Source organism: Sorex araneus, chromosome 3, assembly GCF_027595985.1.
Source record: "Sorex araneus isolate mSorAra2 chromosome 3, mSorAra2.pri, whole genome shotgun sequence".
NCBI lineage: Eukaryota > Metazoa > Chordata > Mammalia > Eulipotyphla > Soricidae > Sorex > Sorex araneus.
The window spans coordinates 194,167,757-194,194,052 of NC_073304.1; the positions used below are offsets into that span (position 1 = coordinate 194,167,757).

The window sequence follows — 26,296 nt, forward strand, 5'->3', positions numbered from 1 at the left end:
GCTAATTGATTCCAGCTTGTCTTCATAAACAGACTGTCCTCCTACCCAGAAAAGCACCCTTTCTCAGGCCTGAGTCAGAGAGAGCCCCACCCCGGCAGCAGACTGGCAGGGGACCCGGGGAGCAGGTGCAGAGTCAAGAACAAACAGAGGTTCACATTAGTGCAGGCGCATGACTCGGCAGGGAGTCACAGGCCGCCAAGGCAGGCGTGGCCTGAGCCCCAGGCAAGCTGTTTGGTGCTGTTTCCCATTCCACCCTGCAGTTAGGTAACTCCTCATCATCTGGTAAGTCAGGGAAACCACACCCCCAAACACCGCAGCTAGTGACCTGGCCGTGATCCTGTCCAACCACAGGGCCACTTTGTTGTTTATGCAGGGAGGACTGTGATTCCTAGTCAGAGGGTGAGACTGATTTGAAATGAAATTCCATCCTCTTACCAGACCTTTTCTCCATAAAAAGAACGTGCTTCCAGTCTTCCAGCCTGCTTTTATAGGTGTTCGCTTAACTTGGGTTTTGTGGGGTTTTTTGTTTTGTTTTGTTTTAATGACCTCACCCAGCAGCACTCAGGGCTTACTCCTGGCTCTGAACTCCAGGGTCATTCTTGGTGAGGCTCGGAGGACCATCTGGGATCCAACCCAGGTTGGCCATATGCAAGGCAAGCGCCCTACCCACTGTACTATCTCTCCAGCCCCTTAGCCTGTTCTTTTACTCAGCGCTTTTTGGTCAGGGCCTGCACTTTATGCTCATGCTCTTCCATTGTGTTACCAACCTTTTTCCTTCATTGTTGCTTGTCTCATCTGTGCTAATTCAGGAATGATTCTCATCCTCCTCACACTTTCATGTCAGTGATGAATCAGATCCTACATTAGCTTGCAATAGGCACCCATAGAATCTATATTTCTTGGACGCTGTTTTGCTTTAGATTTATTTTTCTGGTTAATGTCAGGTACAGTTTTTAAATTCAGAAGTTATCTAGGTAAAAGATATAGAACATTAAGCTTTACCTGAAAGTGCTTCTGCCTTCTTTGAAAGAAATAAGTACTAATTTTTTGTAATGTTCCTCGAGCTGCTTTTCTGTACTTACTAAAACATATATTTCCAGTGTGGTCAGCTGCTTTTTCATTTAATAGTATATCTTGGAAATCATTCCACTGAAATACCTGACTCTTTAGTATCTTCATAACTGGGCTAAAAAAAAAAAAAGAGCTATTGCCAGATTTCCCTCTTAAAGGTTGTGTAATTTCTGGAGCTACATCAGATCGCTCAAAGGGCTGGGAATAGGCTGTGTGTGCAGTTCAATTCCTGATCTTGGCACTTGAAGGTCCACCAAACACCAGCAAAAACAAAGACAAACAGAAGCCAGAGAGATAGTATAGCAGGTAAGGCCCTTGCCTTGCACTCAGACAACCTGTTGTGATAGCCAGCACCCCATATGTTCCCCCAAGCACAGTTAAGAGATCATGAGCACAGAGCTAGGAGTAAATCCTGAACACAGCCAGGTATGCCCCCCCCCAAAAAAAAAAGTGTTTATAATTCACATTTATCTGGGAGTAATTTTCAGGAAGGTGTTGATTACTTTTCACAGACCATAATAAAAAATCTCCTTGTGTCCTCTACAGCAAACAGCGGCATAACAAGCTCTGGAGATCTCATTCAGACAGCGACCTCTCAGACCACCATGAACCCATGTGCAAACCAGGGCTGGAACTGAACAAGAAGGAGATCACCACCTCCGCAGACCAGATTACTGAGGTGAAGACCATGGAGAGTCACCCACCCATACCTCCTGTCTTTGTGGAACATATTGTCCCACAGGATGAAAACCAGAAAGGCCTGTGTACCAAAGAAAGAATGATCTGCTTTGAGTTTACTTCCAGGGAATTTCGTGCTGGACAGATTGAAGATGAATTAAACCTAAACGACATCAATGGATGCTCATCAGGGTGTTGTCTGAATGAAGCAAAGTTCCCTCTTGATAACTGCCATGCATCCAAAGCCTTAATCCAACCTGGACAGGTTCCAGAAATGGCCGGCAAGTTCCCAGACTTAACAGTGGAAGACTTGGAGACAGACGCACTGAAAGCAGATATTAATGTCCACCTACTGCCTATGGAAGAGTTGACATCTCGCCTGAAAGATCTTCCCATGTCCCCTGATCCTGAGTCACCAAGCCCCCAGCCCAGTTGCCAGGCTGAAGTCTCAGATTTCAGTACAGATCGCATTGATTTTTTTAGTGCCCTTGAGAAGTTTGTAGAGCTCTCCCAAGAAACCCGGTCCCGGTCTTTTTCCCATTCAAGGATGGAGGAACTGGGAGGAGGAAGGAGTGAGACCTGTCGACTGTCAGTAGAAGTAGCCCCCTGTGAAGGGACTGCTGATGACCAGAGAAGCAGCTCTTTGAGTAACACTCCCCATGCATCCGAAGAATCTTCAATAGATGAGGAACAGTCAAAGGTAAAAACTATTTCTAGTTTTCCACCTAATGCAGCTGTCTTTGAAGACAGAGTATTTAGGATTGTTATGGTCACTTGACTTTTTTTTTTTACTGATGAAGGTTTAGGAAGGCAAAGTGATAAGACAGTCTCTCATACTTTCCTAGAAATAGTTTCCCTTGAAACTTTTTGTAAATCAGTTCCTTTTGAGGAATTTCTCTTTCCATGTGTTTGGTATTGTTGGGAGCACTTCTTCGAGGGAGTTAATGGTAAGGAAGATTAGCCAAAATAAATGCCCTAGCTGAACAAGTTGGATTGCCCTCTCTGGACCTCTGTAGTTCAAATCAAACCTCACCAATAATGATACAGGGAGGGTGGAAATGTATTACAGCGGTAGAGCACTTGCCTCGAACATGTGAAGTCCTAGGCTCAATCCTTGGCACTAAAAATAAATAAATTATTTTTACATACAAGGGGATCAGATGCTGCGTGAGTAAAATCTGTGACTGTGAGAGGATAGATTTCTTTAGAAAATTCATCACAGAAAATTCAAAGAATGGGCCAGAATGATAGTACTGTGGGTAGGGCATTTGCCTTGCACATGGTGGACCCATGTTCAATCCCCAGCATCCCATATGGTCCCCCCTCCAAGCACCTCCAGGAGTAATTCCTGAGTACAGAGCCATGAATAATCCCTGAACATCACCAGGTATAGCCCAAAAACTGAAGGGAGGGGGGAAAGAAAGAAAATTTGTAGTGATAGCACAGCAGGTCGGACGTTTGCCTTGCACATGGCCAATCTGGGTTTGATCCCCAGCAACCCTTATGGACTCCTGAACCCTGCCAGGAGTGGTCCCTGAGTTCAAAGCCAGGAGTAAGCCCTGAACACAGCCAGGTGTGACCCAAAAAACAAACAAACAAACAAACAAAAATTGAAGACTAGAGATGAGTGGGACTGAAGTGATAGTACTGTGAGTAAGACATTTGCCTTGCAGGTGGCCGACCCCGGTTTGATTCCCAGCACCCCATATAGTCCCCTAAGCACTACCAGGAGTAATTGCTGAGTGAAGAGCCAGGAATAACCCCTGTGCATCTCTGGGTGTGACCCAAAAAAGCAAAAAGTAAATAAATAAAAACATTGAAAAAAAAAAAGACTAGAGATGAGTAACAGTTGGGGTAGCAGCTGTTTCTTTTTTCTTTTTCTGTTTTTGTTTTTGTTGTTGTTGTTCCATTTTCAGGATATTTTGGGGTTTTGCTTTTGGGTTTTGGGGAGCTTTTTTGTTTTTTTGATTTTGGTTTTGAGTCACACCTGGCAGTGCTCAGGGGACCATATGCGGTGCCTGCGATCAAACCCAGGTCAGCCACATGCAAGGCAAGCACCCTATCAGCTATACAATCTCTCTAGCCCTGAATAGCAACTGCTTCTTATACAAAGTTCTTGCTATTTGTAACACTTCTCAATTGTTCTTCAGCTCAGACCCCATGATTTTCAGAAATTTAGGTACAATTTGTCAACAGAGAGAAACCCAAGATTTTTTTTCTTTTTTTTTTTTTTCCTTATGAATCACACCCAGTGATGCTCAGGGGTTACTCCTCACTCTGCACTCAGGAATTACTCCTGGCAGTGCTCAGGGGACCATATGGGTTGCTGGGGATTGAACCCAAGTCAGCCGTGTGCAAGGCAAAAGCCCTACCTACTGTAGTATCACTCCAGCCCAGCCCAAGATTCTTGTGAGTGACATATGAGCTCTAATGAGACCAAGAAAAAAATTCCTGTATATTAATCAGTTCTAAGACTCACGCTTATTTCGACACTTGAAATTGGAATATGTCTTAAAACACACTAGTATCACAGATGAGCATGATACAGTAGTATTGGGAATTAAATGGCAACAGACTTACATACCAAACCTCACTTACTGATCTCAGTGGACCTGATTAGATTTTAGACAGCTCCTGCTGTGTATCTCCTTAACCACCTTGTCCCTGCTCCTCTCTCTCTTTTTTTTTTCTTTATTTTGGCTTTTTGGGTCTCACCCAGTGATGCTCAGGGCTGACTCCTGGTTGCAATCAGGAATCACTCCTGGCGGTACTCAGGGGACCATATGAGATGTTGGAAACTGAATCCGGGTCAGCTGCGTGCAAGGCAAACGCCCTACCCACTGTACTATTGCTCCAGCCCTGCTCCTCCCTTCTTAACTTCCTCAGGATAGTTGTTGCCTCTGGTTCCATCGTTTCTCCCCAAAAGCCAAATTGCTCTATTTCATTTCTCCTAGGAAATCAGAATGCTTGAGCTCTCCTTTGAACCAGGAGTGTGTAGTAGCTCTGACAGAAATAGCTTTTCTGCAAAGGTCCTGCTTAGATGAGTATGGACTACTTTCACAGCCCATGTACGCATGCACCCAGAGTGGCTTCTCTCCCAGTCTTGGCAAACTTGGCTCTATCTGATGGAGTGACTTCCCCAAAAGGCATAACTGTCCTGTCTAGTTCTGATACTTCTTTGGATTTTTATCAGAACAGTTCCTAGAGAAATATTGTGAATGAAGGCTTATAAAAAAATTTAACAAAGGATATCAGTGATCATAAAGATGGTGTTTTAAGACGTGTCCACTGGCCAGTTTCAGATTTTAAAATTCACTAGATTTTGCCTTGGCCAGTTTTGACTGGTCTAGTTCTGAATCCATTTGGGAATTCATACTTGGAGGAATAGTAAAATAACAGATGCGGTATCTAAATTTGCTGAGGCACACAGCTGCAGAAGCCAAGTAAATCTTTTGCAGTTAAGTGACTAACGTCTCCTTCATGTGCTGGGACACTCTTGCTAGGAGAAGCAATGAAACGATGTGGATGGAAGGATGCAAGACAGGAGAGAAGAAAGCAGTGAGCTTCCCAGTCAGACCTGAGATGATAGCATCAGCTCTCTTGCCTTCAAAACATCAATGTTTAAGGTGGACAGTGAGCCTTGAATGGAGCTCTTTTCTTCAAACTAAATTAGGCTCAAACTGCTGGATCTTAAAAGGCTATAGTGGATTTTATCTCCTCCAATATAACCTAAATCCTAGAAACTCATAGTCTCAGGAAAAGAAAGATTATGGGAGCCTCTGTGTCTATTTGCTATTTTTCTTTTTCCTTTTTGGGTCACACCCGGTGATGCTCAGGGATTACTCCTGGCAGTACTCAGGGGACCAAATGGGTTTACCTACCTGACAAACCCAGGTCAGCCGCATGCAAGGCAAACGCCCTCCTCACTATTGCTCTGGCCCCTATTTGCTTTTCTTTCTTGGAGTAAAATACTGGATTGGAATCCCATTTGAGTAATCAGAACAGAAAATTGAGTAGACAAGGACACAATCTGTAACAAATTTTGTGTTTCTGCATTTGTTGAATCCATTTTTCCCCCCTTGTACAGCAAAACAGATGTGCAAGATACAGTTCCAGGCAAAGGACGGTCCCTTTGCACTCGATTTTACGCTCATAGCCAGATAGGTTCTCCTGGATCAGAAGATTGATGAGTAAAAAATCTGGCATTTTCCATTAGACTACAGCTTGTCATAACCATCTCACTATTTTCTTAGGCAATCCCAGAACTGGTCAGTCCTGACATCTTCATGCAATCTCACTCAGAAAATGCAATTTCAGTCAAAGAAATCATCACTGAGATTGAATCCATCAGTCAAGGAGTTGGGCAGATGCAACTGAAAGGAGACATCCCATCCAACCCTTGCCACACACCAAAGAAGAATTGTGTCCAAGAGCTGCCCCTTGAGAAGGCCCAGACCCTGGAAAACAAACCTGGAAATATGGAGCAGAATGACGATTCCTGTCCCACCCAGCCTGAACCAGCCAAAGACTCAGGAAAGGGGGACCCTGAAGGCTGCCTAATCCCACACTCATCCACAGACTTGGAAGAGGAAGAAGCAGCAGAGGGGGACCAAGAGCTTGGGGGCCAGGGGGTGCATCCCAGTGCCAAGTGGTGCCCTGGGTCTGTCAGACGAGCCACGTTGGAGTTTGAGGAGCGGTTGCGGCAGGAGCAAGAGCACCATGGTACTGCCTCTGCTTGTACCTCATTGTCCACTCGCAAGAACTCCAAGAATGATTTTTCTGTGGCAGATCTAGCACTAAAAGGGAAGAGTGATGAAGCCACCCTGGAACATTCATTGGCCCCCAAGGAACTAGAGATGAGCAAGGGCAAAGGGAAATGTGGTGGGGCGGAGTCTGGCTCACTCCCCGACTCCGAGCAAAATGCCTTTGTCCCCACCACCGAGCTGCAGGCCTCTCACCCCGTACCAGTCCCCCAGGAGAGCCCAGGGCCAGATTCTAAAACCAAGCAAGAGGGCGTCTTGAAGGAGCAGAGGACTCTAGTTTCCTGCCAGGGCTCTGACACCTGGGCCGTCCCAGTCCCCCTGCCCAAGAAGATAGAAATCATTGAGTATACCCGCACGGTGACATCGCCAGATCACACAGGCATGAGAGGTGACATAGCCACCCCTGAAAAGAGTGGGGAGCAAGCAACAAGGAAGGTGAAAGTGGAGAAGACCATCACTGTTGTCTGTGCCCTGGATGAAAATCTGAACCAGACTCTAGGTCCCCAGCAGGTTTCTCTGCAGCCCCACGTGCTACCTCGGCCGCCTCCTTCCTCTCCTGAGCACAGTAGGTGCACTGAGCCACCCCCCACCTTGAGCAACCCCGAAGACAGGGGCCACAGCCCCCCAACCGCGCGGGACACAGCAGCACCTTTTGTCAGTCACACAACCCATGTGCCGTCTGCCAGTTTGGATTACCTGCACCCCCAGACTGTGGTCCACCTGGAAGGCTTCACGGAGCAGAGCAGCACCACAGACAGCGAGCCCCCCACGGAGCCAGGCTTCGGGGAGGGCAGGCACGAGGGGCTCCTTTCCGGGAGCAAAGAGACGCCCTCCACGGGCTCCCTGTTAAGCAGCGAAGACCTAAGTTTAATTAGCAAACAGGGTGACAGTATCGGGGACTTAGCAGAAAAACTGGACCCGTCACCTGGAGCCCAACCACTCCCACACAGCTCTAGTAGTGACAGTCTAAAGGGTCTCAGCCACAGCCCCGGTGTGGTGAAGGAGCGCACCAAGGAAATCGAGTCCCGGGTGGTTTGCCAGGCAGGGCTCCCCAAAGCGTCCCAAATGAAGCGCTCCATGTCCCTCGCCAAGTTAGGTTACTTGGACCTGTGTAAAGACTGCCTCCCAGAAAGGGAGTGTGTCTGCTCCGAGGCCCCTCATCTCAAACTGCTTCAGCCCTTCATCAGAACAGACTCAGGCATGCACACTGTAGTGGGCCCAGAGCCCCCCCAAAACCCAGATGCCTCCCAGAACCCAGAGCCCACTAAGTATTTTGTAGAGCAACTCAAAACAACAGAGTGTATCGTGCAGAGCAAGCCAGTGGAGAAGCCCCTGGTACAGTATGCCAAAGAATTTGGTTACAGTAAGCAGTGTTTGCCCCCCAGGGCAGGGCCCGAATTGACTAGCTCTGAAGGAGGCCTTCCCTTGCTGCAGACTCAGGGGCTGCTGGGCGCAGCCCCCGCTCCTGGGCTGGCTGTGGCCCCTCGTCAGCAGCATGGCAGAACTCACCCCCTTCGAAGACTGAAAAAGGCAAATGATAAAAAACGGACAACCAACCCCTTCTATAACACCATGTGATTCTGAGCCTACACATGTGACTTTCTTAAATCCTTGTAAAAGGGGCAGGTGTAATATGTAAGGAATATGCACTTTATCGGTTAATTTTTATAATATTTTGGTCATTTTACTGTTCCTGGCGCATGCAGGGTTTGGGTCTTTTTTCTGGATGACTGTGAGTGCGTGTGTGTATGCGAGAGAGATTGAAAGAGAAAAGAGAGATTTGAACAGCAAGACCATATTTTCATTTGTAGAAAATTCAAACCTCAAAGAAAGCTCATTTTCAAGAAACACCTTTGTCGAAGGCAAATAAATTGCTGTTTTTCAATCAGCTGCCACCTGCCCCTCTTTTCACCATGAGGAAAGGCGGCTGCTTGCTGGAGCGGGGAAGGAAGCAGATGGGCAGGGGGCCGCTGGAGCAGGAGACTGGACATGCTCGCCAGGGCCTGTGTGGTGATGGTTTGATTCCAGACCTGATGCATTGGTAGGGCTGAAAGACAGCAGGACAGGAGAGAACCGTCAACCTCTGGGCCCAGCCTCTTGGCGTTCCAGAAGTGATCGGATTCTGCTTTGCTCTAACGGGGATCTCCTAGACTCCATTTCTTCTGGTATTTCCAGCTCTCTCATTACAGGAAGGCATGATGACTGGCTTTGTAGACGTAGCAAGCAAATAGTTTACTTTCCCTGAGCAAATACTTTTTTTAATTAAAAGCAAGCTGCCAATTGAATCCAAGAACTTCTCTGTAGAGGAGGGCTTAAGAGATCGAGAAGGGGGACCCGAGCAGTGGTGCAGTAGGTAGGGCGCTTGCCTTGCACGAAGCTGACCCACCTCCAATCCTCATATGGTCCCCTGAGCACAGCTAGGAGTGATCCAAAAACCAAAATAAAAGGAAATGGAGAGGCGGAAGTGGGAGGCAGAATGGCTGCCGCCCCAATATCTTCCTGGACCTGTGACGAGCTCCACCCAGCGATCATCCCTTCCCCTCTCCCACGTGGGAATGTGTCAGCAGCTACCTCCCAACTAGACACAGTAGGGACACGTTTGAAAAACAGCAATTGAAAGTCTGTGTGTTCTTGTAAAATGAATACATCTGTAGGGTTTTAACCCTTCCATTACTTGAATAATTCAGTGGGCCTTCAGAGTTTAATGGCCTTTTTTTTTTTTTTCATTTTATTTTCTTCCCTCATGTTGTTTATCCCAGTACTGCCTTTTTATTTTTTAATTTCATAGATGATATTTGAATTGTTACATATGTATAACCTCCATTGAATGCAAAGTTTTCTTTTTGATATTATCACTGTTAACACTTGACATAAGGGTTTTTTTTCCCCCTCTTTCTGGAAGAGTTGTCATTTTTCTGGTTCATGCACAGTGTTTATGTACATAATGTCAATCTTTCACAATGTTTTGTCATTGATGTTATAAGGTCTTTTTATTCTTTTTTAATAAGATGTAAAGCTGCAACTGGAAAAGACACAGACACCACAGAAATGAAACTGATGAGTGTTGGTAGGAATCTGCAGAGCATATTCATGGTGATTTTAATTGTTTAAATGGAGACTTCTAATCGCCAGCTCCTGCCAAATTATGTGTTAGTAGCTTCCTCCTCAGAGAAATCCCTAGAGGCTCCCATTAGATCAGTTTGAATAAAGCGTGATTTCTCTTTGAGACTAAAAAAAAACCCAAAACGTTGTTTGCCGGTAGCTCAGCCACCTCGAGGGAAAATGTACAAGTGCGCCCATGCCGCCCTCCCTCAGTGGAAACTCCTAATGGAAGCTTCGGGGAGACTTGGCCAAGGGCAGGGCCCTTAATTGAGTCCATTTAGGATGCTGTTGCTTTGCTGCTATTGTGAAGATCCTTAACACAAGAGCATCTGCCATAAATAAATAAGCCTATAAATAAGCCAATTTCCGCTTCTTACAGCAAACATATTTAGCCTAGAATGAAACCCCCTCTGCAGCTCATCAAAATTGAAGAGATTTGCAAGTTTTCTTCCTGTGTGTTTTGGCTATTGCTGGAAGAGTTGTCATTTTTCTGGTTGACCAAGAACAGACTTGAGATGAAGGGGTTGGGCCTGTGACAGCCGTGAAAGGAGGCAGATACAGAGACTGCAAGGTGATGTCAGAGGCCAGAGTTTTGTGAGTACAGAGAGTGAGTGACCCAAGGAGAAAGAGAAGTTGGGCTGAGCCCCACCACAAGTGTTCTGAGTTTAAGCGAGAGCCAAGGCAGGTATGACATCACTGTCAGGAGGCGGGTTGGACAGAAACCTGCTTAAACATTTTTGTGCTACAGTAGTGACATGTGACTCTCCCTCATGTCCTTCAGTATTCAGAGGTACCATTCACATAACTTAGTGACTGCAGGATCAGGTGGTGTTTGCTTAGATGCTGTGTAACAGCGTAAGGACGGGCTTAGAAGTTTACAGGGCTCATGCATCCGCCCTGCCCTGTTTCACTGAAGCAGTTTAACCACCAGTGTGATTGGCTGGGGGTGGGGGGTAAGAAATTGTCATGTGGAGCAGGAGGCTTTTTTAAGAGAGTGCTCTCCACCGACCTGTGTTAACCCCTTCAGGTGGCCATATCCCTTGTAAGTCCAAGTAGAGTCAACAGTATTCCACTGCTCTCTTCTTCCTTGCTACTGTGTTAATGCTTACTCTTACTGCATTAAATAATAATGAGGACATCCTCCAATGCTGTGAAGAAATACTTTTTGAAGAGTGAAAGAAATAGTCTTGCTCTGCCTCCCCTTTATTTATTTTTTTAATCATTTCACTTACCTGCCTAAATAAACGTTCTCTTAGCAGGGTCCATAGTTCAGCCATGCCATGAGGTTTTTTCACTTACCCTGTCAAATTCCAACCATTGGGTTTTTACGGAATTTTTTTTTTTTTTGGTTTGGTTTGGCTTGGGAGGGGGGCGGTTGTTTTGTTGTGTTTTAACCTAACTGAGAGATGTCATGAAATCACATAATGAACTCTCAAGGACTTTTCCAACTTTTGTCTTTTCAACCTTTTTTATAATCTTGAGTGGCCTTTTGCCCTTTTCTGTTTCTGGAAAAAACCCAACTCAGAACAGCAGATTTGGTAGACTGAAAAGCCTGGAACTCTTGCTCAGTGCCTTTCTCTGTTTATTTTGAAAATCCTGGTTTGACTCAGTTACTCTAAAGGATAGTGAGCGAGAGGGTGAGAGAGAGAGAGAGAGAGAGAGAGAGAGAGTGAGTGAATGAGAGAGAGAGAGAGTGAGAATTAACATTTTGGTGTAGAGCCAGGAGCACACATGTTGTGAGCTGTCATTTGGGTGGTTACTGGTCAATAGGAAGGTGAGATAACCTAATCCTTTCTTTAGACACACATAGGAATAGTGTGTACTATAGAGACAGTAGTGCTATAGTGTAGTAATAGTCATCTCTCCTCATTTTGGTTGCCTTTCAGATTCTGAATGTTTGGGATCATTCCTAGCATCTCAGCCTCTTCAGGCTCTTTAGCATTTTCCTGACTCTGTACTTTTATCCCAACTGGTAATTCCTCTTTCTCATTTTGGGAACTACCACAAGCTCCAAGGACAGCCTGAGGATGCCAGCCCAAGCTCTGAGGTCTCCTCCTGATAAAGGATCCCAGACAGATGCTTTGGGGTAGACTTCATGGAAATCTTTGCCTGTGTCATCTGAGAATTTCAGTTCCGAAGTGATCTAAGCATGTTTGGTAAAGATGTTTTTGTGACGATTGTTTCTCTTTTTCCTTTCAAGAAAGTATTATGCAAAAAGGGTCACTTACAAGGGCATTTTTTTTATTTCAATAAAGCCGTTAGTTGGCTTTTTCTTTTCTTTTCTTTTTTGGACAACTATTTTGTGGATACTTTGTTTACATTGTGAGTATTAAAATGTTCTTCATCTTGACAGCCGCTCAGTCTCCCTGCCCCTCCAGGCACCCGCACTGGCTGTCCTGTATGTCCTCCATGTGGTGATCAGCCCTGGGGGGTGAGCGGGGAAACCTGGAACCAGCTTCCATCCGTGTCCTGCACTCCCCTCCAACACTCTGTGTGCAAATAGTCCTTTCCTCAGTGATGGTGGCTTCTAGTGATGGTTATAATGGTGAATGACTAGTAGTGTTTTTTTTTTCATTTTGTTTTGCTTTTTGATAATAGATGAGATGAAATATTAGCGCTTTCAGCACCAATCTAAAACCACATTGGGCTTTGTTTTCCCTGCCAAACTGAAAAAGATCAAGGCATGCCTTGGCATAAATGTATTTGCTTCAACTCAACCAGCGCCCATATTTGAAAAAAAAAGCCTTCCGCGAAAGCAGAAGGTTCACACTCCTAACCCTTCTCCCAGGGACGGGGTCCCTCGATGCCATGGAGAACCAATGCCAGGTGCTTCTGTGCCTTTCCAGCCTGGAGTGGAGGGTGACTGGGCTCCTCTTGTGAAAACAGCACCAGCCTCACTTTCTCTGCCCCAGAGATCTAGGACAGGCTTTCTAGACTGGAATTGTCCTTCATCAACTTGAAGTTGCCCCCTGGACATGTGACTAGTGCTGCCATCTTCATCCCCGCAATGGCACTGGGGCAACATCCTGTGTGCACAGGCAGAGCTGATGCCCAAAATGAAAACTGCAGAACTGGCCCTGAGTGATTCCCAATCAATAAGCCCACAGGAAATTGTTTGTTATATTGGATTTTGATTTGCTTGGCATAGCTTAACGTGCCTTTTCTTTTCCTTTCTTCTTATTTTTTTTTAATAGCCTTTCTTTGTAGGACTTGTTTTAAATATGGAAAACAAGTCCACAAAACTCTCCCACCGACTGTTACCTTTGCCCCAGGCTACCCCAAACTTTTATGCTCACATTTTATTAAATAAAGCAGGTGCTCCCTGGAATCTCTGGGACCTTTTTGAGGCATTTGAAGCAGAATATAAAGAGTGGTCTCATCTCCTTCCTTAATCTTCTTGGTGGTCGGGATGTTCCACTTGTATCATAGATTTTTTTATTACTGATGTGCTCCGCTGTTTTTAAATGTGAACTTGTGCGCAAATGTGCAGATTCAATGTTCTTGTTACAGATTGAATAAATTTTTATTTTGAAGATGAAATGTGTGCTTTGTCCAGTGCTATAAGGGAGGGGGGTGATGGGGAGAGTGGGGGCGCTGGAAGAGAACAGTGATCTTCAACATGGAGCCATTCTCATCGGTTGATGATCATCGGATATACCTTAGCTAAGATCTAATAACACTTATATGGTTTTCTCTTTCCCACAAAGAGAAATAGGATCACTGAAAATTATTTTAGGCAGTGTGGCTACAATCAAGCCTGATCCAAAAGGCTCTTGCCAAAACCTCCACCTAAATATTAGGGGAATGAATAAGCAAAGGAACTGAAGTTCCACTGCCATCTGTGGTGCAAAGTGACCGCTCTGAGACAGCTGCTATGACCTGCCCTCTTTAGTGGTGACTTCTCTGGACATTAGTAAGGTAGCGCTCACAGGTTTTCAGCACAGGCACCATGAGAGGTTTCTTTCTAGAAATGGGACATGACTTCAACAAGGTGAAAGCTTTAACCTCCCATTAGAAAACTGGGACACCAATGGGAGAGAAAGGGAGATGGGACTTTTCTTTAAAATGCATGGAGCTGTTCTTTAAAACAGTAGCAGGTGGTTTCCCACTTCTCAACTCACCTGCAGAGAAGATACATTGATACCATTCACAAGCAAGGTAGCACTGTTGTCTAGGGAAAACATGGCATCCAAATGACAAATGTCTTCAAACAGTTTGCTTATTTCCAGAGGGAGGGGGTGAACCTGCCTAGACCTGAAATCAGACCACTCCATTCTGAATCTTGCATATTAAATCGGATTGGTGGGGGCACACCTTGGTCTCATTGGTGTGCAGGGTAAAGAAGGCAAAGTCATTTCACAAAATAGTCTAGAAGTACCTGGAGTCCCTCAACTGGTCGAGATAAGTTCTGTCTTAGCTTTCTGGCCAAATCAAGCCAGGCCACCTCTTCTGGAAAATGGAATTTATCCGTATCTTTTATAGATTGTGGTTGAGAACCCATTGGCAGTCTAAGTGGGTAACAGCAATGGTTCTTTGAGCCTTGACTCCACCTACCCACGGCCCTGCCAAGCTCTGGCATCTGGAAGGATGCTGTAACAACTGGGCTAAGCTCTGCTAGGCCCAAGCAACCTTGTACATCTCTGCTTCTGTACCCACTTTCCCAGACGATAGGTAAGGTAGATTGAAGGCTTCTTCCTCCTTATTCCCAGGCCCTCTCCACTACACTGGAGTTCTCTCTCTCTCTCTCTCTCTCTCTCTCTCTCTCTCTCTCTCTCTCTCTCTCTCTCTCTCTCTCTTTCTCTCTCTGTCTATCTATCTTATCTCTCTGAAGAAGGAAAGGAGGGGGAAGAAGAGATGTGTGTTGGGGCAAAAGGCAGTTTGGGAGGGCCCTTTCTGCCTTCTGTGGCCAAAAGGTGAAGAGGCTGGGTCTTGAGCCCCCACCCCACTCATTTCCTAATTATTAAAAGCTTCTTTTCCCTTGTGTCTCAGAGTAGAACTCAATGTCAACCCCTAAGATAAAGTGGCACTGCCCTGATGGAGAAACAGAAATTCCTGATGATGAAAGCATGGCCCCAGAGGCTAAGCCACTCAGATAAGGCATCTACTAAGCTCCTGAGCCAAAGAGATGATACAGGAATCAAGTCACCTAAACTGAGGGCAGAGTGACAGTATGGCAAGGAAGGCGTTTGCTTGCACATGGCCAACTCAGGTTCTATCCCTGGAATTCCACGTGGTCCCACAAGCACTGCCAGGAGTAATTCCTGAGTATCACCAGGTGTGACCCAAAAAGAAAAAAAAAAAAAAAACGACACCTAACCTTACATGCAGCCAACCATGATTCCATTCCAGGCACCTCATGATTCCCCAAGCACCATCAGTGACCCCTCTTCCCTGCCCAAGCTTGACACCATATGACCCCAAAGCCCTGTCACTGTCACTGTCGTCCCATTGTTCATCAATTTGCTCAAGCAGGCACCAGTAACGTCTCCATTGTGAGACTTGTTACTGTTTTTGGCATATCAAATACGCAATAGGCAGCTTGCCAGGCTCTGCCGTGTGGGCGAGATACTCTCGGTAACTTGCCGGGCTCTCCAAGAGGGATGGAGGAATCGAACCCAGGTTGGCCGCGTGCAAGGCAAACGCCCTACTGCTATGCTATCACTCCAGCCACCCAAAGCCCTGAATAAATAAAAATTTAAATTCCTGTTGCATGCTAGCTAAGTTCCTTTGTTATCTCAATTTCCTCGCCTGTAAAAATAGGAGTGGTGATAGTACCCATATCGGAATGGAGGTAAGATGTGCAAATCTTTTAAAATACTGTCTGGCACATATTAAATGTGTTTTATTGCTATTATGGAATAACTAAGTCACCTGGAATCTTTAGGTGAAAAGGAAGCTCTTCATCTACTCTCATAACATCTCACCACCATGAATTGTTTTTGGAACAACTGTTTCTAATCCTGTTCCCCTACAAACCTCTGATGACTTGGATGCCTAAGAGACAAGCTCATGGAACCTTCCTTAGTGGTTTCTACCTCTCCCCCTTCTCCTGGCCCCCAGTGGTGATCTCAGGCCTCATGTACCTCCAACTTTAGGATCCACAGCAAAAAATTCAGGGCTGGAGAGAGAATACAGGAGGTGAGGTGAGGCGCTTGCCATGCAGGCATGTGGCTGGCTGGACCAGCACCATATATGGCCCTTGAGCACCACCAGGGTCACTCCTGAGCACAGAGCCAGGAATAAGTCCTGAGAGCACTGCCCAACATCCTACCTCCACCTCCACCAAAAGGGGGGAGAAATCCAGGCAGTGAGAGGCCACTAGGTAGACAACAGCTACAGGAAATACAGGGACTATCTTCACTGTGTTTTGAACCGGTTTATTTTTATCTCCTTAACCATAATCAATACTCAGATCCAGATATCCTAAGGAGGGCAGTGTTGGCGACAAGCATTGCTTCCCTGAAACACAATTAAGCACCACTTCAAACAAGGCCCGGATGATTTCAAGAGTCAGGTTGACCAAAATCCTATTCCAGACACTGTCCCTTGAACCTAGTGTTCCCAGGTGGTCAAGGTGGGTTCATTTACCCGCTCCCTGGTCCTCAGGCTGCTGCTCCTTGGCATCCAACCTAATCGGGCGAAATGCTTAACACTGCCAGTGCTTCTGGTTCTCCAGTGGTTTCTCTCGATATCGGTAACAATAACGTTCACACAGGCTTCCTCGTGCAGAACCCTTGCCCCAGTTCTTCCAGCCTCAGTCCTCATCCAAGACCTGGGACGGTTCTCCAGAGGCATATCCCAAGGCCCGCTGTAACTCCAAAGCCGGGCTCGGAGCGCGCGGGCCGGCTCTATCCGGCCCTGATCCTGAGCGGCTGCGGGCTCCGGGCGCCGCGGGGACGCGGAGTGGGAGCGGGAGCGCGCTCGGGCCCGGGACGGCAGCAGCTTTCCCGAGGCGTCGTGGCTCCTGCTCGTGTTTCCCGCCGCGGGCGGGGGCGGGGCCGCTCGGGCCACGCCCCCGGCTGGCCCCGCCCCCGCAGGTTGATGGCAGCGGCAGCTGGGACTGCAGCGGCGCCCGGCCCCGGAGAGCCTTAGGCACCGCCGGACAGCGGAGCCCAGTCCCGGCCCCAGACGCCGCCGACGCTCAGAGGGGCACTGCCGGCGCCCCGGCGCCTCCCCCAGCCCCCGGCGCACCCACCGTCCGCTCCGCAGAAGAATCGCAGCGTGAGCGCCCCGGACCTGCTAGAGACCAGGTAACTCCCATACACACATTCGCACGCACCTGTGCACACGCGCGCCACCACCACCCCGGAGCTGGAGGGGGTCTCCCGAGGGAACCGAGGTCTGCGTCCCTTCCCCCCACCACGGCCACATTCGGTCCCCGGGCGGCGTGGCCTCGGTGTCTATATTTGGCCGGACAGCGGGCCGCGCGCCCGGAGGGCGCAGACACCTCGTCTAGAAAGAACGCATTACCCGGGCAGGAGGCAGCAGGCGGGTGCGGGGAGCCGGGCCGCGGGCGCGGGTGAAGGGCACAGGGCTGCCCGCACTGGGGAGCGGCGGGACGCAGTGGCCCGGTTTTGGAGAATCTCCGCGTGCCGGCTGGGGACGGGGGCGGTGCTAGCCTGAGCTGGAGGAAGGGCGCCCCACTCTCCCCAGCCCCCACAGAGTTTAGTGGGGGACAGACATCCCACGAGAAGCCTCCGGAATGTGGCAGGCAAAACCCAGGAGTCCCCAGGTATTGGAGGGGAACCCCCTTCCGCCGTGTCGCTCCCACAGAGCAGGAGGAAACTTGAGGAATTGGCCAAGCGACTCTGACTGAAGGAACTTCTTTTTGGCAAATTATTAGAAGAAGGCAAGAGCTGGTGTGCCTGAACTTGACCAGAGTTACCAAGTGTAGGACCTGGAGGGGCTGCAGCTCATGAACCCCTCAAGCTGGGCTTGAACAGAGAAGGAAGGGGAGGTGGCAATTGTGAAGAAGGTGCCCCAGAAGATAACCCAGCTCCTAGAAAAGATGCTCATCCAAGACTGGCAGCCGGAGGGCCCCAAACCACTCAACTTCTAGGAAGCTCACCTGTGCCCCCAGCCAAACCAGAGTCTCTAAGGGGAAGCCAGGCCCCGCCCCTGACGTGCAGCCACACTTTCCAGGTGCTCGTGACCTGGAGAGAAGCTCCCACTCCTCAGAGCATCTTCCCCCCCCCCAGGACACATTAGCCAGACAGTGCCCCTCACATGCGCCCCTTCACTCCTGCTCCCTCCACAGCTCACAGATCTAAGGACCAAAGGCATTTCTGGACCCCACCATGAGCCGGCGCGTGGTCCGGCAGAGCAAGTTCCGCCATGTGTTCGGGCAGGCGGCGAAGGCAGACCAGGCCTACGAGGACATCCGGGTGTCCAAGGTCACGTGGGACAGCTCCTTCTGTGCTGTCAACCCCAAATTCCTGGCTATTATTGTGGAGGCCGGAGGTGGGGGTGCCTTCATCGTCCTGCCGCTGGTCAAGGTGAGGGGCAGCGGGTAGAAAGATGGGGGAGAGGCCTGAGCGACAATACGGAGAATAGGGCATTTGCCTTGCACACAGCCAACCCGGGTTCGAGCTTCAGCATCCCGTATGGTCAGGAGTAACCCCTAAGCATCACTGGGTGTGACCCAGAGAGCCAAAAATAAAAAGATGGCAGGACATTGGCCATGACCACCGTGGGGACCCTGAGAGCTGCCTGTGCCCTGACCTGGATCCTTTCCTTGGTCAGGTGGGCATTTTGTGTGAATGGGCTTCCTGTGCCCAGTGAGCAGCTGGGCGGTTCCCCTCCGCCCTGTCCTGCAGCTCCAGCTCCCAGGAGCCACAGGAAGGAGCTGATGTAGTGGAAGTAGCCAGGGCTTGGCCAGGTCCTGTGCCACCTCTCCAAAGGCTAAGCTCTTTTCCCCTGAGAGTGAGGGACCTTCCCCTGAGCTGGTGTGAGCATGGATTTGGTCACACTGAGGAAAGGGGAGGACTGTACCTTCCTCCACAGTCCTTGCAGGGGACAGAATGAGCATGAGGGCAGCAAGACATTGACCCTGGAGACCAAAGCCCCCTGAACCCTAAGGCAAGGGTCAGACATCTGGCACCTCTCCCCAGGATAGTGCCCCAAGGCATGACCTTGACCTGGGTCCTGACCCTACTAGGGAGAGCTGCAGGTGGCAGGTCAGGAAGACGCCTGACAATAGTCAGTGACTCACTGGCAGACAATGCAGACACCCTTCAAGGTCACCATCCGGGCTCAGGTTTCAGCTGCAGTGCCTCCTCAGTCACCGCCCCAGGGTGACTGCAGTCCCCGCCACAGGCCTCCCCGCCCCCACTCTCTGCCCTGGGCCCACGCCAATCCCTATAGAGACCTCCAAGCCCCCACAAACAGCCCAGGATGACCAAAAATAGACGGGCGCCATGAGGGCAGGGGTGCACAGGCACAGACCAGCTGCCTGCGGTGCCAGAGCAAAGCCAGCAACAAGGAGACCTTTCAGGGGAGACTGGCATAGTGTGGGCACCGGAGCTGCCTACCACCTCACCTTGATCTCCTCCACCCGGGGTTTCCCACATCCCAGTTGGGGGAGCAGGCTCAAGAATGGCCTCCTCCAAGTAGGTGTAGTTTGGGAAAGCACTGGCATGAGAGTTCAAGTCTTGTCTCTGCCAGGATCTTGCTGTGTGTTCTTTTTTTTTTTTTTTTTTTTTTTTTTTTTTTTTTTTTTGCTTTTTGGGTCACACCTGGCGATGCACAGGGGTTACTCCTGGCTCTGCACTCAGGAATTACCCCTGGCCGTGCTCAGGGGACCATATGGGATGCTGGGATTTGAACCCGGGTCGGCCGCGTGTAAGGCAAACGCCCTACCCGCTGTGCTATCTCTCCAGCCCCTTGCTGTGTGTTCTTGGTTGTCATTTTCCTGCTCTGTCTGATGCCTCGATTCTGAGTGACTTCAGTACTGTCCACCTTCAGGAATTTGAGGAGCAGGCTGGGAGATGACAAGGGGGATCTGCAAGAAGGATCTTGGTGATGGGGACAAGAGAGCTGGCGGTCCAGAGCACATGCTCTGCATGCAGGAGGCTTGACATCATCCCCCACGCCACTGGGCCCCAAAGTGCCAGGAGTGACCCCTGAGCTCTGCTGGGTGCAGGCCAAAAAACAACAAGGAAAATAGGTGGTAGAGAATTGAGATGTCAGTGGGCCCCACAGTCCTCTCTGCCTGAACAGAGGAGAGTGGCCCCACAGTTCCCTCTCCGCCCCCCCCCCAGACAGGGCGAGTGGACAAGAATCACCCACTGGTCACCGGGCACACAGCCCCTGTGCTGGACATTGACTGGTGCCCGCACAATGACAACGTCATCGCCAGCGCCTCAGATGACACCACTGTCATGGTAGGTGGCTGCAGTGGGGGCTGGGCCTCCTCACCTGTGCTGGGAAGGGGGTGAGTGAGGTTCGCTGCCCAGCCCTGCCCTGCTCTCCCTGGCCTCCAGGCTATTTTTAGTGCCATGCTCACCCTCTCCCAGGATGCACTCGGCTAATTATAGCCAGGGCCAGCTTGGGGCCTGCCAAGCAGGGGGCAGAAAACGGAAGTGTTCCTGCTGTGGTGACCAGGGCCATCTCCCAGTGCTAGCAGTGCCCTCTCCTGGCTCTCAGCTGCTGTTTCCCTGGCTGGCACCATCCTCTCTTGCTATGAGTTAACCCTTACCACTCAAGGAGTGTGGGTGGGGGATGGCTGGGAGAGAGGAGAGATGCAAGGAGAGAGGGAGGAATGCAGGGAGAGGGGGAAGGGCAGGGGGCAAGGGAGATGGATAGTCCCGAGAGGGGGAGGGCTGCAGGGAGTGGAGCCAGGTACAGGGGCGGGAGGGCGCAGGGAGTGGGAAGGACAAAGCAGGCTCCACTTCACACCGGTGCTGCATCTCCCCCCACCCCCATCCCAGGTGTGGCAGATTCCAGATTATACCCCAGTTCGCAACATCACGGAACCCATCATCACCCTTGAGGGCCACTCCAAACGCGTGGGCATCCTCTCCTGGCACCCCACAGCCCGGAATGTTCTGCTCAGCGCAGGTCTGGGGGCCTAGGAAGGGGTCCTCATCAGAGATGGGGTAGGGAAGTGGCAAGGAGGGGCCCCGGTGACTGTACCTGGCCACTCTGGGCAGGTGGAGACAATGTGATCCTCATCTGGAACGTGGGCACGGGGGAGGTGCTCCTGAGTCTGGACAACATGCACCCTGACGTCATCCACAGCGCGTGCTGGAACAGCATCGGCAGCCTGTTGGCCACCACCTGCAAGGACAAGACCCTGCGCGTCATCGACCCCCGCAAAGGCCAGGTGGTGGCGGTGAGTGGCCAGGGACGCGCCTTTACTCGCAAGTCTCTGAGTCCCAGCTCTCGCCTGCCTCTCCCTACTGTCCCTGACAGAGTGCTGCCCGCTTGCCCTTGCCCTTGCCCGCGTGTCTCTGCTCTCTCTTCCTGTTCTCCCCCGGATCGTCTCCGAAGGTCTGAGGAGGGATGTGGGAGACTGAGGAGTGAACAACTACAACCCCCTCAGGACTAATGGCCTGATGTGCATGAAATCTGAGCGTCGGGGGCCCGCCGATTCTCGCGCCCTCATCTGGGGGCTGGGGCCTGTAGTTGGCTAGTCGGCCCGCTGCGTGGGTGGACGGGACACCCACGCGTGCGGCGGGGCCCCTCACAGGCCGGTGTGTGCGTGCGTGAGGCGGGCTCGGCGGCGCTCTAACCACTGCTCCCGCGTTCAGGAGCGAGCCCGGCCTCACGGGGGCGCCCGCGCGCTGCCTTCACCGCCGACGGCGCGGGGCTCGGCGCCGGCTTCAGCAGGATGAGCCTGCAGCAACCGGAGCTCGGGGACCGGTAGGCCAGGCTGCGGCGGCGGGGCGCGCACTCGCTCCTTCGCTGCGCCAGCCCGGGGGAAGTGGAGCGGAGGGAGAACTCCCTGCAGGAAAACCCCCCGCTGTGACTTCAGGGAGCAGGCAGACACCCCCCAGCTCCGAGGGAATTCACGCGCTCCAGACCTAGGACCAGCCTGGGGCACCCCTGGGAGCAGAGTGCTTGGGCCCCTCCTTGGTCTGCTTCCTGCCGATGCCCACCCCGAACCCACATCCAAGTCCGCACGCTGGTTGTGCGAGGCAGCTGGGTGACGCCCCGTCTTCCTCCTCCCCCCAGGAGAGGTTTGCGGCCCACGAGGGGATGAGGCCCATGCGGGCCGTCTTCACGCGCCAGGGCCACATCTTCACTACGGGCTTCACCCGCATGAGCCAGCGAGAGCTGGGCCTGTGGGACCCGGTAACGCAGCTAGAAGCTTGGGGTGTGTGCCCCGGGGACTGGCATCACGGGAGTGGGGCCAGGCGCCCCCCCACCCGCAGCCGTGCCCTCCCGAACAGGGCTGGAGCTGCTGCCCCGATTGGCAGCATCCGCCACCCCACACCCACTGCTCTGCACTCGCTCGACGTTTGCTGTGTCGCCTGAAGGAGCCTGGGCTGGCGCTCCCGCACCTGTTGATGCCGAGTCCCTGGGGGTGGTTTGCAGTGACTGCATGCAGTGGTGGCCGGGGCGGCGTGAGCTCAGCTGGCAGCGACTTCACCAGCATCGTCAGAGAATACATGGGGCGGGGACTGGCGGGGTGCAGGAATTGTAAAGGGGCTTCCCCCGATGATCCCACAATCACCAGAGTGGGGCAGGGCTGGTCACGACTCCTATGTTCGTGCAGAACAACTTTGAGGAGCCAGTGGCCCTGCAGGAGATGGACACCAGCAATGGGGTGCTGCTGCCCTTCTACGACCCTGATTCCAGCATCGTCTACCTGTGCGGCAAGGTGCTGGGGGCTGGGCGGGTAAAGGGGTGCACTGCGAGGTAGAGGACCCCAGTCCCCCGAAGCTGAGCCCAGTGGTTTTGCAGGGCGACAGCAGCATTCGGTACTTCGAGATTACGGACGAGCCCCCTTTTGTGCACTACCTGAACACGTTCAGCAGCAAGGAGCCACAGAGGGGCATGGGGTTCATGCCCAAGCGGGGCCTGGACGTCAGCAAGTGTGAGATAGCCCGGTCAGCAGCCCTGCCCTTGGCGCACCCACCTCGCTCCTCCTGCCCTGGTCCTTCTCCCTAGTACAATCTTAGGGAAAGAGTGGATGGGGCGGGGGTGTCAAACAGGCCTTCTCCACTGCGAGCCCCAGCGCTAACTAGGACAGCCTCAACACCTCAATGTCCTCATCTGTAAAATGGTGGCAAACACCCCTTCTCGAGGTGTTTCACCAGCCGAAGCAATCCCGTGTTGAAAAGTCCAATGCATGCTGGGTGCTCAGTAAGTGCGGGTGTCTAACCCTGGTTCCAGACAGCAGCTTAGGGGAGGGCCACCTACCCGAGTGCTGAACCCACCTCGCCTTCCTTGTAGGTTCTACAAACTACATGAAAGAAAGTGCGAACCCATCATCATGACTGTGCCCCGAAAGGTATGGGGTCGCGATGGGGGGCAGGGCTCTGAGGGCAAGGGTGGGGGACCAGAGGGAGCAGGCCGGGGATTCCATTAACCCTCCCGGTTGCTCCCACCCCGCAGTCAGACCTCTTCCAGGACGACCTCTATCCAGACACGCCGGGTCCCGAGGCGGCCCTGGAGGCGGAAGAATGGCTCTCGGGCCAGGACGCCGAGCCCGTGCTCATCTCGCTGAGAGACGGTTACGTGCCCCCCAAGCACCGTGAGCTCCGGGTCACCAAGCGCAACATTCTGGATGTGCGCCCGCCTGCTGGTCCCCGCCGCAGCCAGTCGGCCAGTGACACCTCCTTGTCGGTATGATCCGCTCTGGTTCCCCACCCACGCCCCAGGGTCTACATGCTCCTCTCCGCTCCCTTTCCGACGATGTCTCCTCTGTTCTCCATGGCCCGCAGCAGCCCACCCTGGAGACGCTGCTGGAGGAGATCAAGGGCCTCCGAGCGCAGGTGCAGGCGCAGGACCAGCGCATCGCGGCCCTGGAGAACATGCTCTGCGAGCTGGTGGATGGCACGGACTAGCACGGCGCCGGGGCTGCAGGGCAGAGTCCAAGGGCGCTCCGAGACCGCCTCGCTGCCGCGCAGGCGCGCGCACCTCAAGCGCGCCTCCGGGCTGGGGCGGGGGACGGGGACTCCGGCCCTCTCGAGAGTCCTGGTCTCACAGACCATCACCCGCTCTACCCCCGACCCGGACTAGCGTTGGTCTGGAGCCCGCGGGGTGGCGTGCATCTTCGGGGACTTGCAGGAGCTGGCCTTGCGGGTGACAAGGCCTCGGCGACGGTGCTGCGCCGCGAGGCTTGGGGACTGGGGGAGGCGTTTGCTTCACGTCCAAAGGGGTGGCGATTAGATGGGTCTCCTCAAAGTGGCCGGGGTGCTGACAGCGCGTCTCCCTCTGACCACCGCACCGGACCCCACCAACCCCTGCGTGGGGAGCAGGACTGGGCTGTCCCGCTGGCTCTAAAGCCATGCCGCCCTGGCCCCCAGGCTCTGCCCGGCAGCCTCGGGCAGGGGGCTTTCTTCTTTCCACCCGCAGGGGAGAGGGCGGCTTCCCTGCGGCACCCCAGCCGGAGAACTAACGTGAGAACCGGCGCAAGGAAGCAGGTTCACACTCCACCCCACCCCCGCCCCCTGGCCCCGCCTCCCGGAGGAAATCCAGACGCACCGTGCGAAATGCTAGTTACTAAGTACCCAGTCTGTACCTCCTTGTACCTCCTTGGCCAGGGAGACCCCGTCTCAGCCCGTATCCAGGGCCTCCCCATACAGGTTCCTAAGGAACACGTGACCCGCAGGTGGGCATCCTTCCCCAGTAAAGCCAGGTAGGCCAAGCCTCGGGTTTGAAGCCTCTTTTATTTGTGCCTCAGGAGTGGTCTGGTGCCCCGGCGTAGGGGGTGGGGGTGGGGGGGATGGAGGTGTGGAGGAGGAACTGTTTCTCTTTTCTCTTGCCTTTTTGTGTCCCTTCCAAGTCTCTCTGGCTGAGCCAGGAGGCCGCGGACAAGAGTGTGCGGTGGGCGCTGCCCTGGCAAGGCCTGTGCTTCTCGAGGGGCGTTGGGGCAGGGGGAGCCGGGGGTTAGCACCATTGGATGAAGGGTTTTACAGTCGGCCCCTAGGGGCGAGTGGGGCGCACGACCACAGAGGGCGATAGCAGCAGCTGGTGGGTAGGGGTGGGGTGGTGCCAGGGCCCTGGGTGACCCCCTTTGTGCCCAGTCTAGAGGAGGGTCTAGTGCTTGCCCCCCTGGCTGCCTCGATACCACCAAGGCGCCAGGCTGTGCCCAGGCTGGGGGCTAGGCCAGCGCGGGCACCCTCCCCGGACCACTGAAACGTGCCTGGGGTGGGGCGTGGGGAGGGGCACCAACTCTGGCCTCCCAAGCAGCAGCTGGGACCACCCTGAGACCCAGGAGAGGTGTGGGAGCTGGGGGAGCCGGACACCCCGCTAAGTGCACTTGACGCTGAAATGCCGGGGGTGGGGGGGAGGGCTGGGCCCTGGCGGTGCTGGTTTGTGTCTGGGACAAAGCAGCCACACAGCACGCGGGAGCTCAGCCGCCTCCCAGGGTGAAGAGCGAGATGCAAAGGCTTCGTGGGCAGTGTCCTGGCCGGGCGAGTGAGCAGAATGGAGCCGGCTGAGGAGCTCGGGGTGGCGCTGCTCCTCCGAGGACCCATCTCCCACTCAGGACCGCCTGGCTCCGCGCTGGGGTAGCTCTGAGCCCCGGCAAGAGGGGTGGGGGTCAGGCTGCCGCAAAGCAGGGGGGCAGGGCTGTGCCAGCTGCCGCCAGGGCCCTGGCCCTGAGAGGTAACCCGTGCCCAGCCCCTCCGCATCCGGTGCCCTGGGCTCCCCACGGCCCCAGAGGCGGCGGCTCCAGTCTCCCGCGGCCACTCGGAGGGCGAGGGCACAGCGGCTGGGGCTTTCGGGGCCCCGGGGCGAGTGGCGCGCTACTGCTCGGTCAGGGAGAGCCGCAGGATGCGCTCCAGCTCCTCCTCCTCCAGGCGCGCGCGCCGCCTCCGCCGCTCCTGCTCCTGCGCCGACAGCGCCATGGCCAGCCGCAGCTGCTCGTCGTAGCTCCGGAAGACGCGCGCGCCGGGGCCCGGGCTCCGCCGTGGGCTGGGGACCGCGCGCGATGTCGGGGAGTCTGGCCGGCGCTGCGGCGTGGGCGGGGCGCTCCTGGGGGCGGGGAACATACGTCGAGGGCTCCCAGGCGCACCTGACCATAAGTGGGGCCAGGAGACAGCGTGGAGGCCCCGGGGTGCAGCAGCCGGTCCCGCCCGAGGAGGAGCCAAATCCCGCATACACACACCCCCCACCGTGGCCGATCCCATCCCGACAAGGCCCCTTCGCATCCCCTTTGCTCCCCAGTGCCGGCCGCCTGGAGACGGAACGCCCGCCAGACCCGGGGCCCAGCCTCCTGCCTGCCGGAGAGGTTCTGAAAGGCAGACCCTCTCTACCCGGCCACAGCGCCAGGACATGCGTGACACCCGCAGGAGTGGCCCTGGCTCTTGGAGCCGGGTCTTTGCTTAGCGGTGAGGGTCTCAGTAAATGGGGACTGAGGAAGGGGAGTGGGCCCGCCTAACACTGACCTGTCCTGTCGCCGACTGTCATAGGACATGGGGTGTGTTCCCGGCTTGCTGTTGGTTAGTGCCTCCCAGATGGTAACCTGGAGGGGAGGTTGCGAGCCCCATTGAGCTCTGGAGCTCAGAGCC

General features: G+C 52.9%; 3 protein-coding genes across 12 annotated transcripts in view; 2 read left to right on the forward strand and 1 right to left on the reverse strand.

Annotated features, from left to right (window-relative positions):
- Positions 1-13,462, forward strand: part of SSH2 (slingshot protein phosphatase 2) — a 260,024-nt gene extending 246,562 nt beyond the window's left edge. For 2 of the 5 annotated variants that reach the window (XM_004605002.3, XM_055130124.1), the window contains 2 exons: positions 1,618-2,449; positions 6,003-13,461. In XM_004605002.3, the coding sequence (XP_004605059.2) occupies positions 1,618-2,449; positions 6,003-8,090 (2,920 nt within the window). In that variant the 3' untranslated portion in view covers positions 8,091-13,461. Of the gene's footprint in view, positions 1-1,617; positions 2,450-6,002 lie in introns of all 5 variants that reach the window. The other 3 variants (XR_008629123.1, XM_055130126.1, XM_055130125.1) reach the window with 3 other exon arrangements.
- Positions 13,463-15,959: 2,497 nt separating this feature from the next.
- On the forward strand, positions 15,960-24,410 carry CORO6 (coronin 6). 4 transcript variants are annotated; one of them, XM_055130566.1, is made up of 11 exons: positions 15,960-16,864; positions 17,872-18,109; positions 19,874-19,996; positions 20,543-20,672; positions 20,765-20,946; positions 21,789-21,908; positions 22,333-22,437; positions 22,521-22,666; positions 23,013-23,070; positions 23,175-23,405; positions 23,504-24,404. In XM_055130566.1, the coding sequence occupies exons 2-11, from the start codon at positions 17,912-17,914 to the stop codon at positions 23,624-23,626; spliced, it is 1,416 nt and encodes a 471-aa protein (XP_054986541.1). In that variant the 5' UTR covers positions 15,960-16,864; positions 17,872-17,911; the 3' UTR covers positions 23,627-24,404. The 4 variants fall into 4 exon arrangements, with proteins under 4 accessions (XP_054986541.1, XP_054986542.1, XP_054986544.1 ...); XM_055130567.1 differs by lacking the exon at positions 21,789-21,908 and having other exon boundaries at positions 15,962-16,864; positions 23,504-24,401; XM_055130569.1 differs by lacking the exon at positions 17,872-18,109 and having other exon boundaries at positions 16,325-16,864; positions 23,504-24,410.
- Positions 20,748-26,296, reverse strand: part of ANKRD13B (ankyrin repeat domain 13B) — a 30,140-nt gene continuing 24,591 nt past the window's right edge. Inside the window, exons 14-15 of one of the 3 annotated variants that reach the window (XM_055130565.1) lie at positions 26,174-26,250; positions 20,748-20,891 (exon numbers count right to left, since the gene is read on the reverse strand). In XM_055130565.1, coding sequence (XP_054986540.1) covers positions 20,843-20,891; positions 26,174-26,250 — 126 coding nt within the window. In that variant the 3' untranslated portion in view covers positions 20,748-20,842. Of the gene's footprint in view, positions 20,892-24,432; positions 25,801-26,173; positions 26,251-26,296 lie in introns of those variants that run through there. The other 2 variants (XM_055130564.1, XM_004605004.2) reach the window with 2 other exon arrangements.

Coding starts and splice junctions, on each gene's coding strand:
- CORO6 (XM_055130566.1), top strand. CDS start 17,912: ATGAGCCGGCGCGTGGTCCGGCAGAGCAAGTTCCGCCATGTGTTCGGG. Junction 20,673..20,764: donor GAATGTTCTGCTCAGCGCAG/GTCTGGGGGCCT, acceptor CACTCTGGGCAG/GTGGAGACAATGTGATCCTC. Junction 22,667..23,012: donor AGCAAGTGTGAGATAGCCCG/GTCAGCAGCCCT, acceptor CCTTCCTTGTAG/GTTCTACAAACTACATGAAA.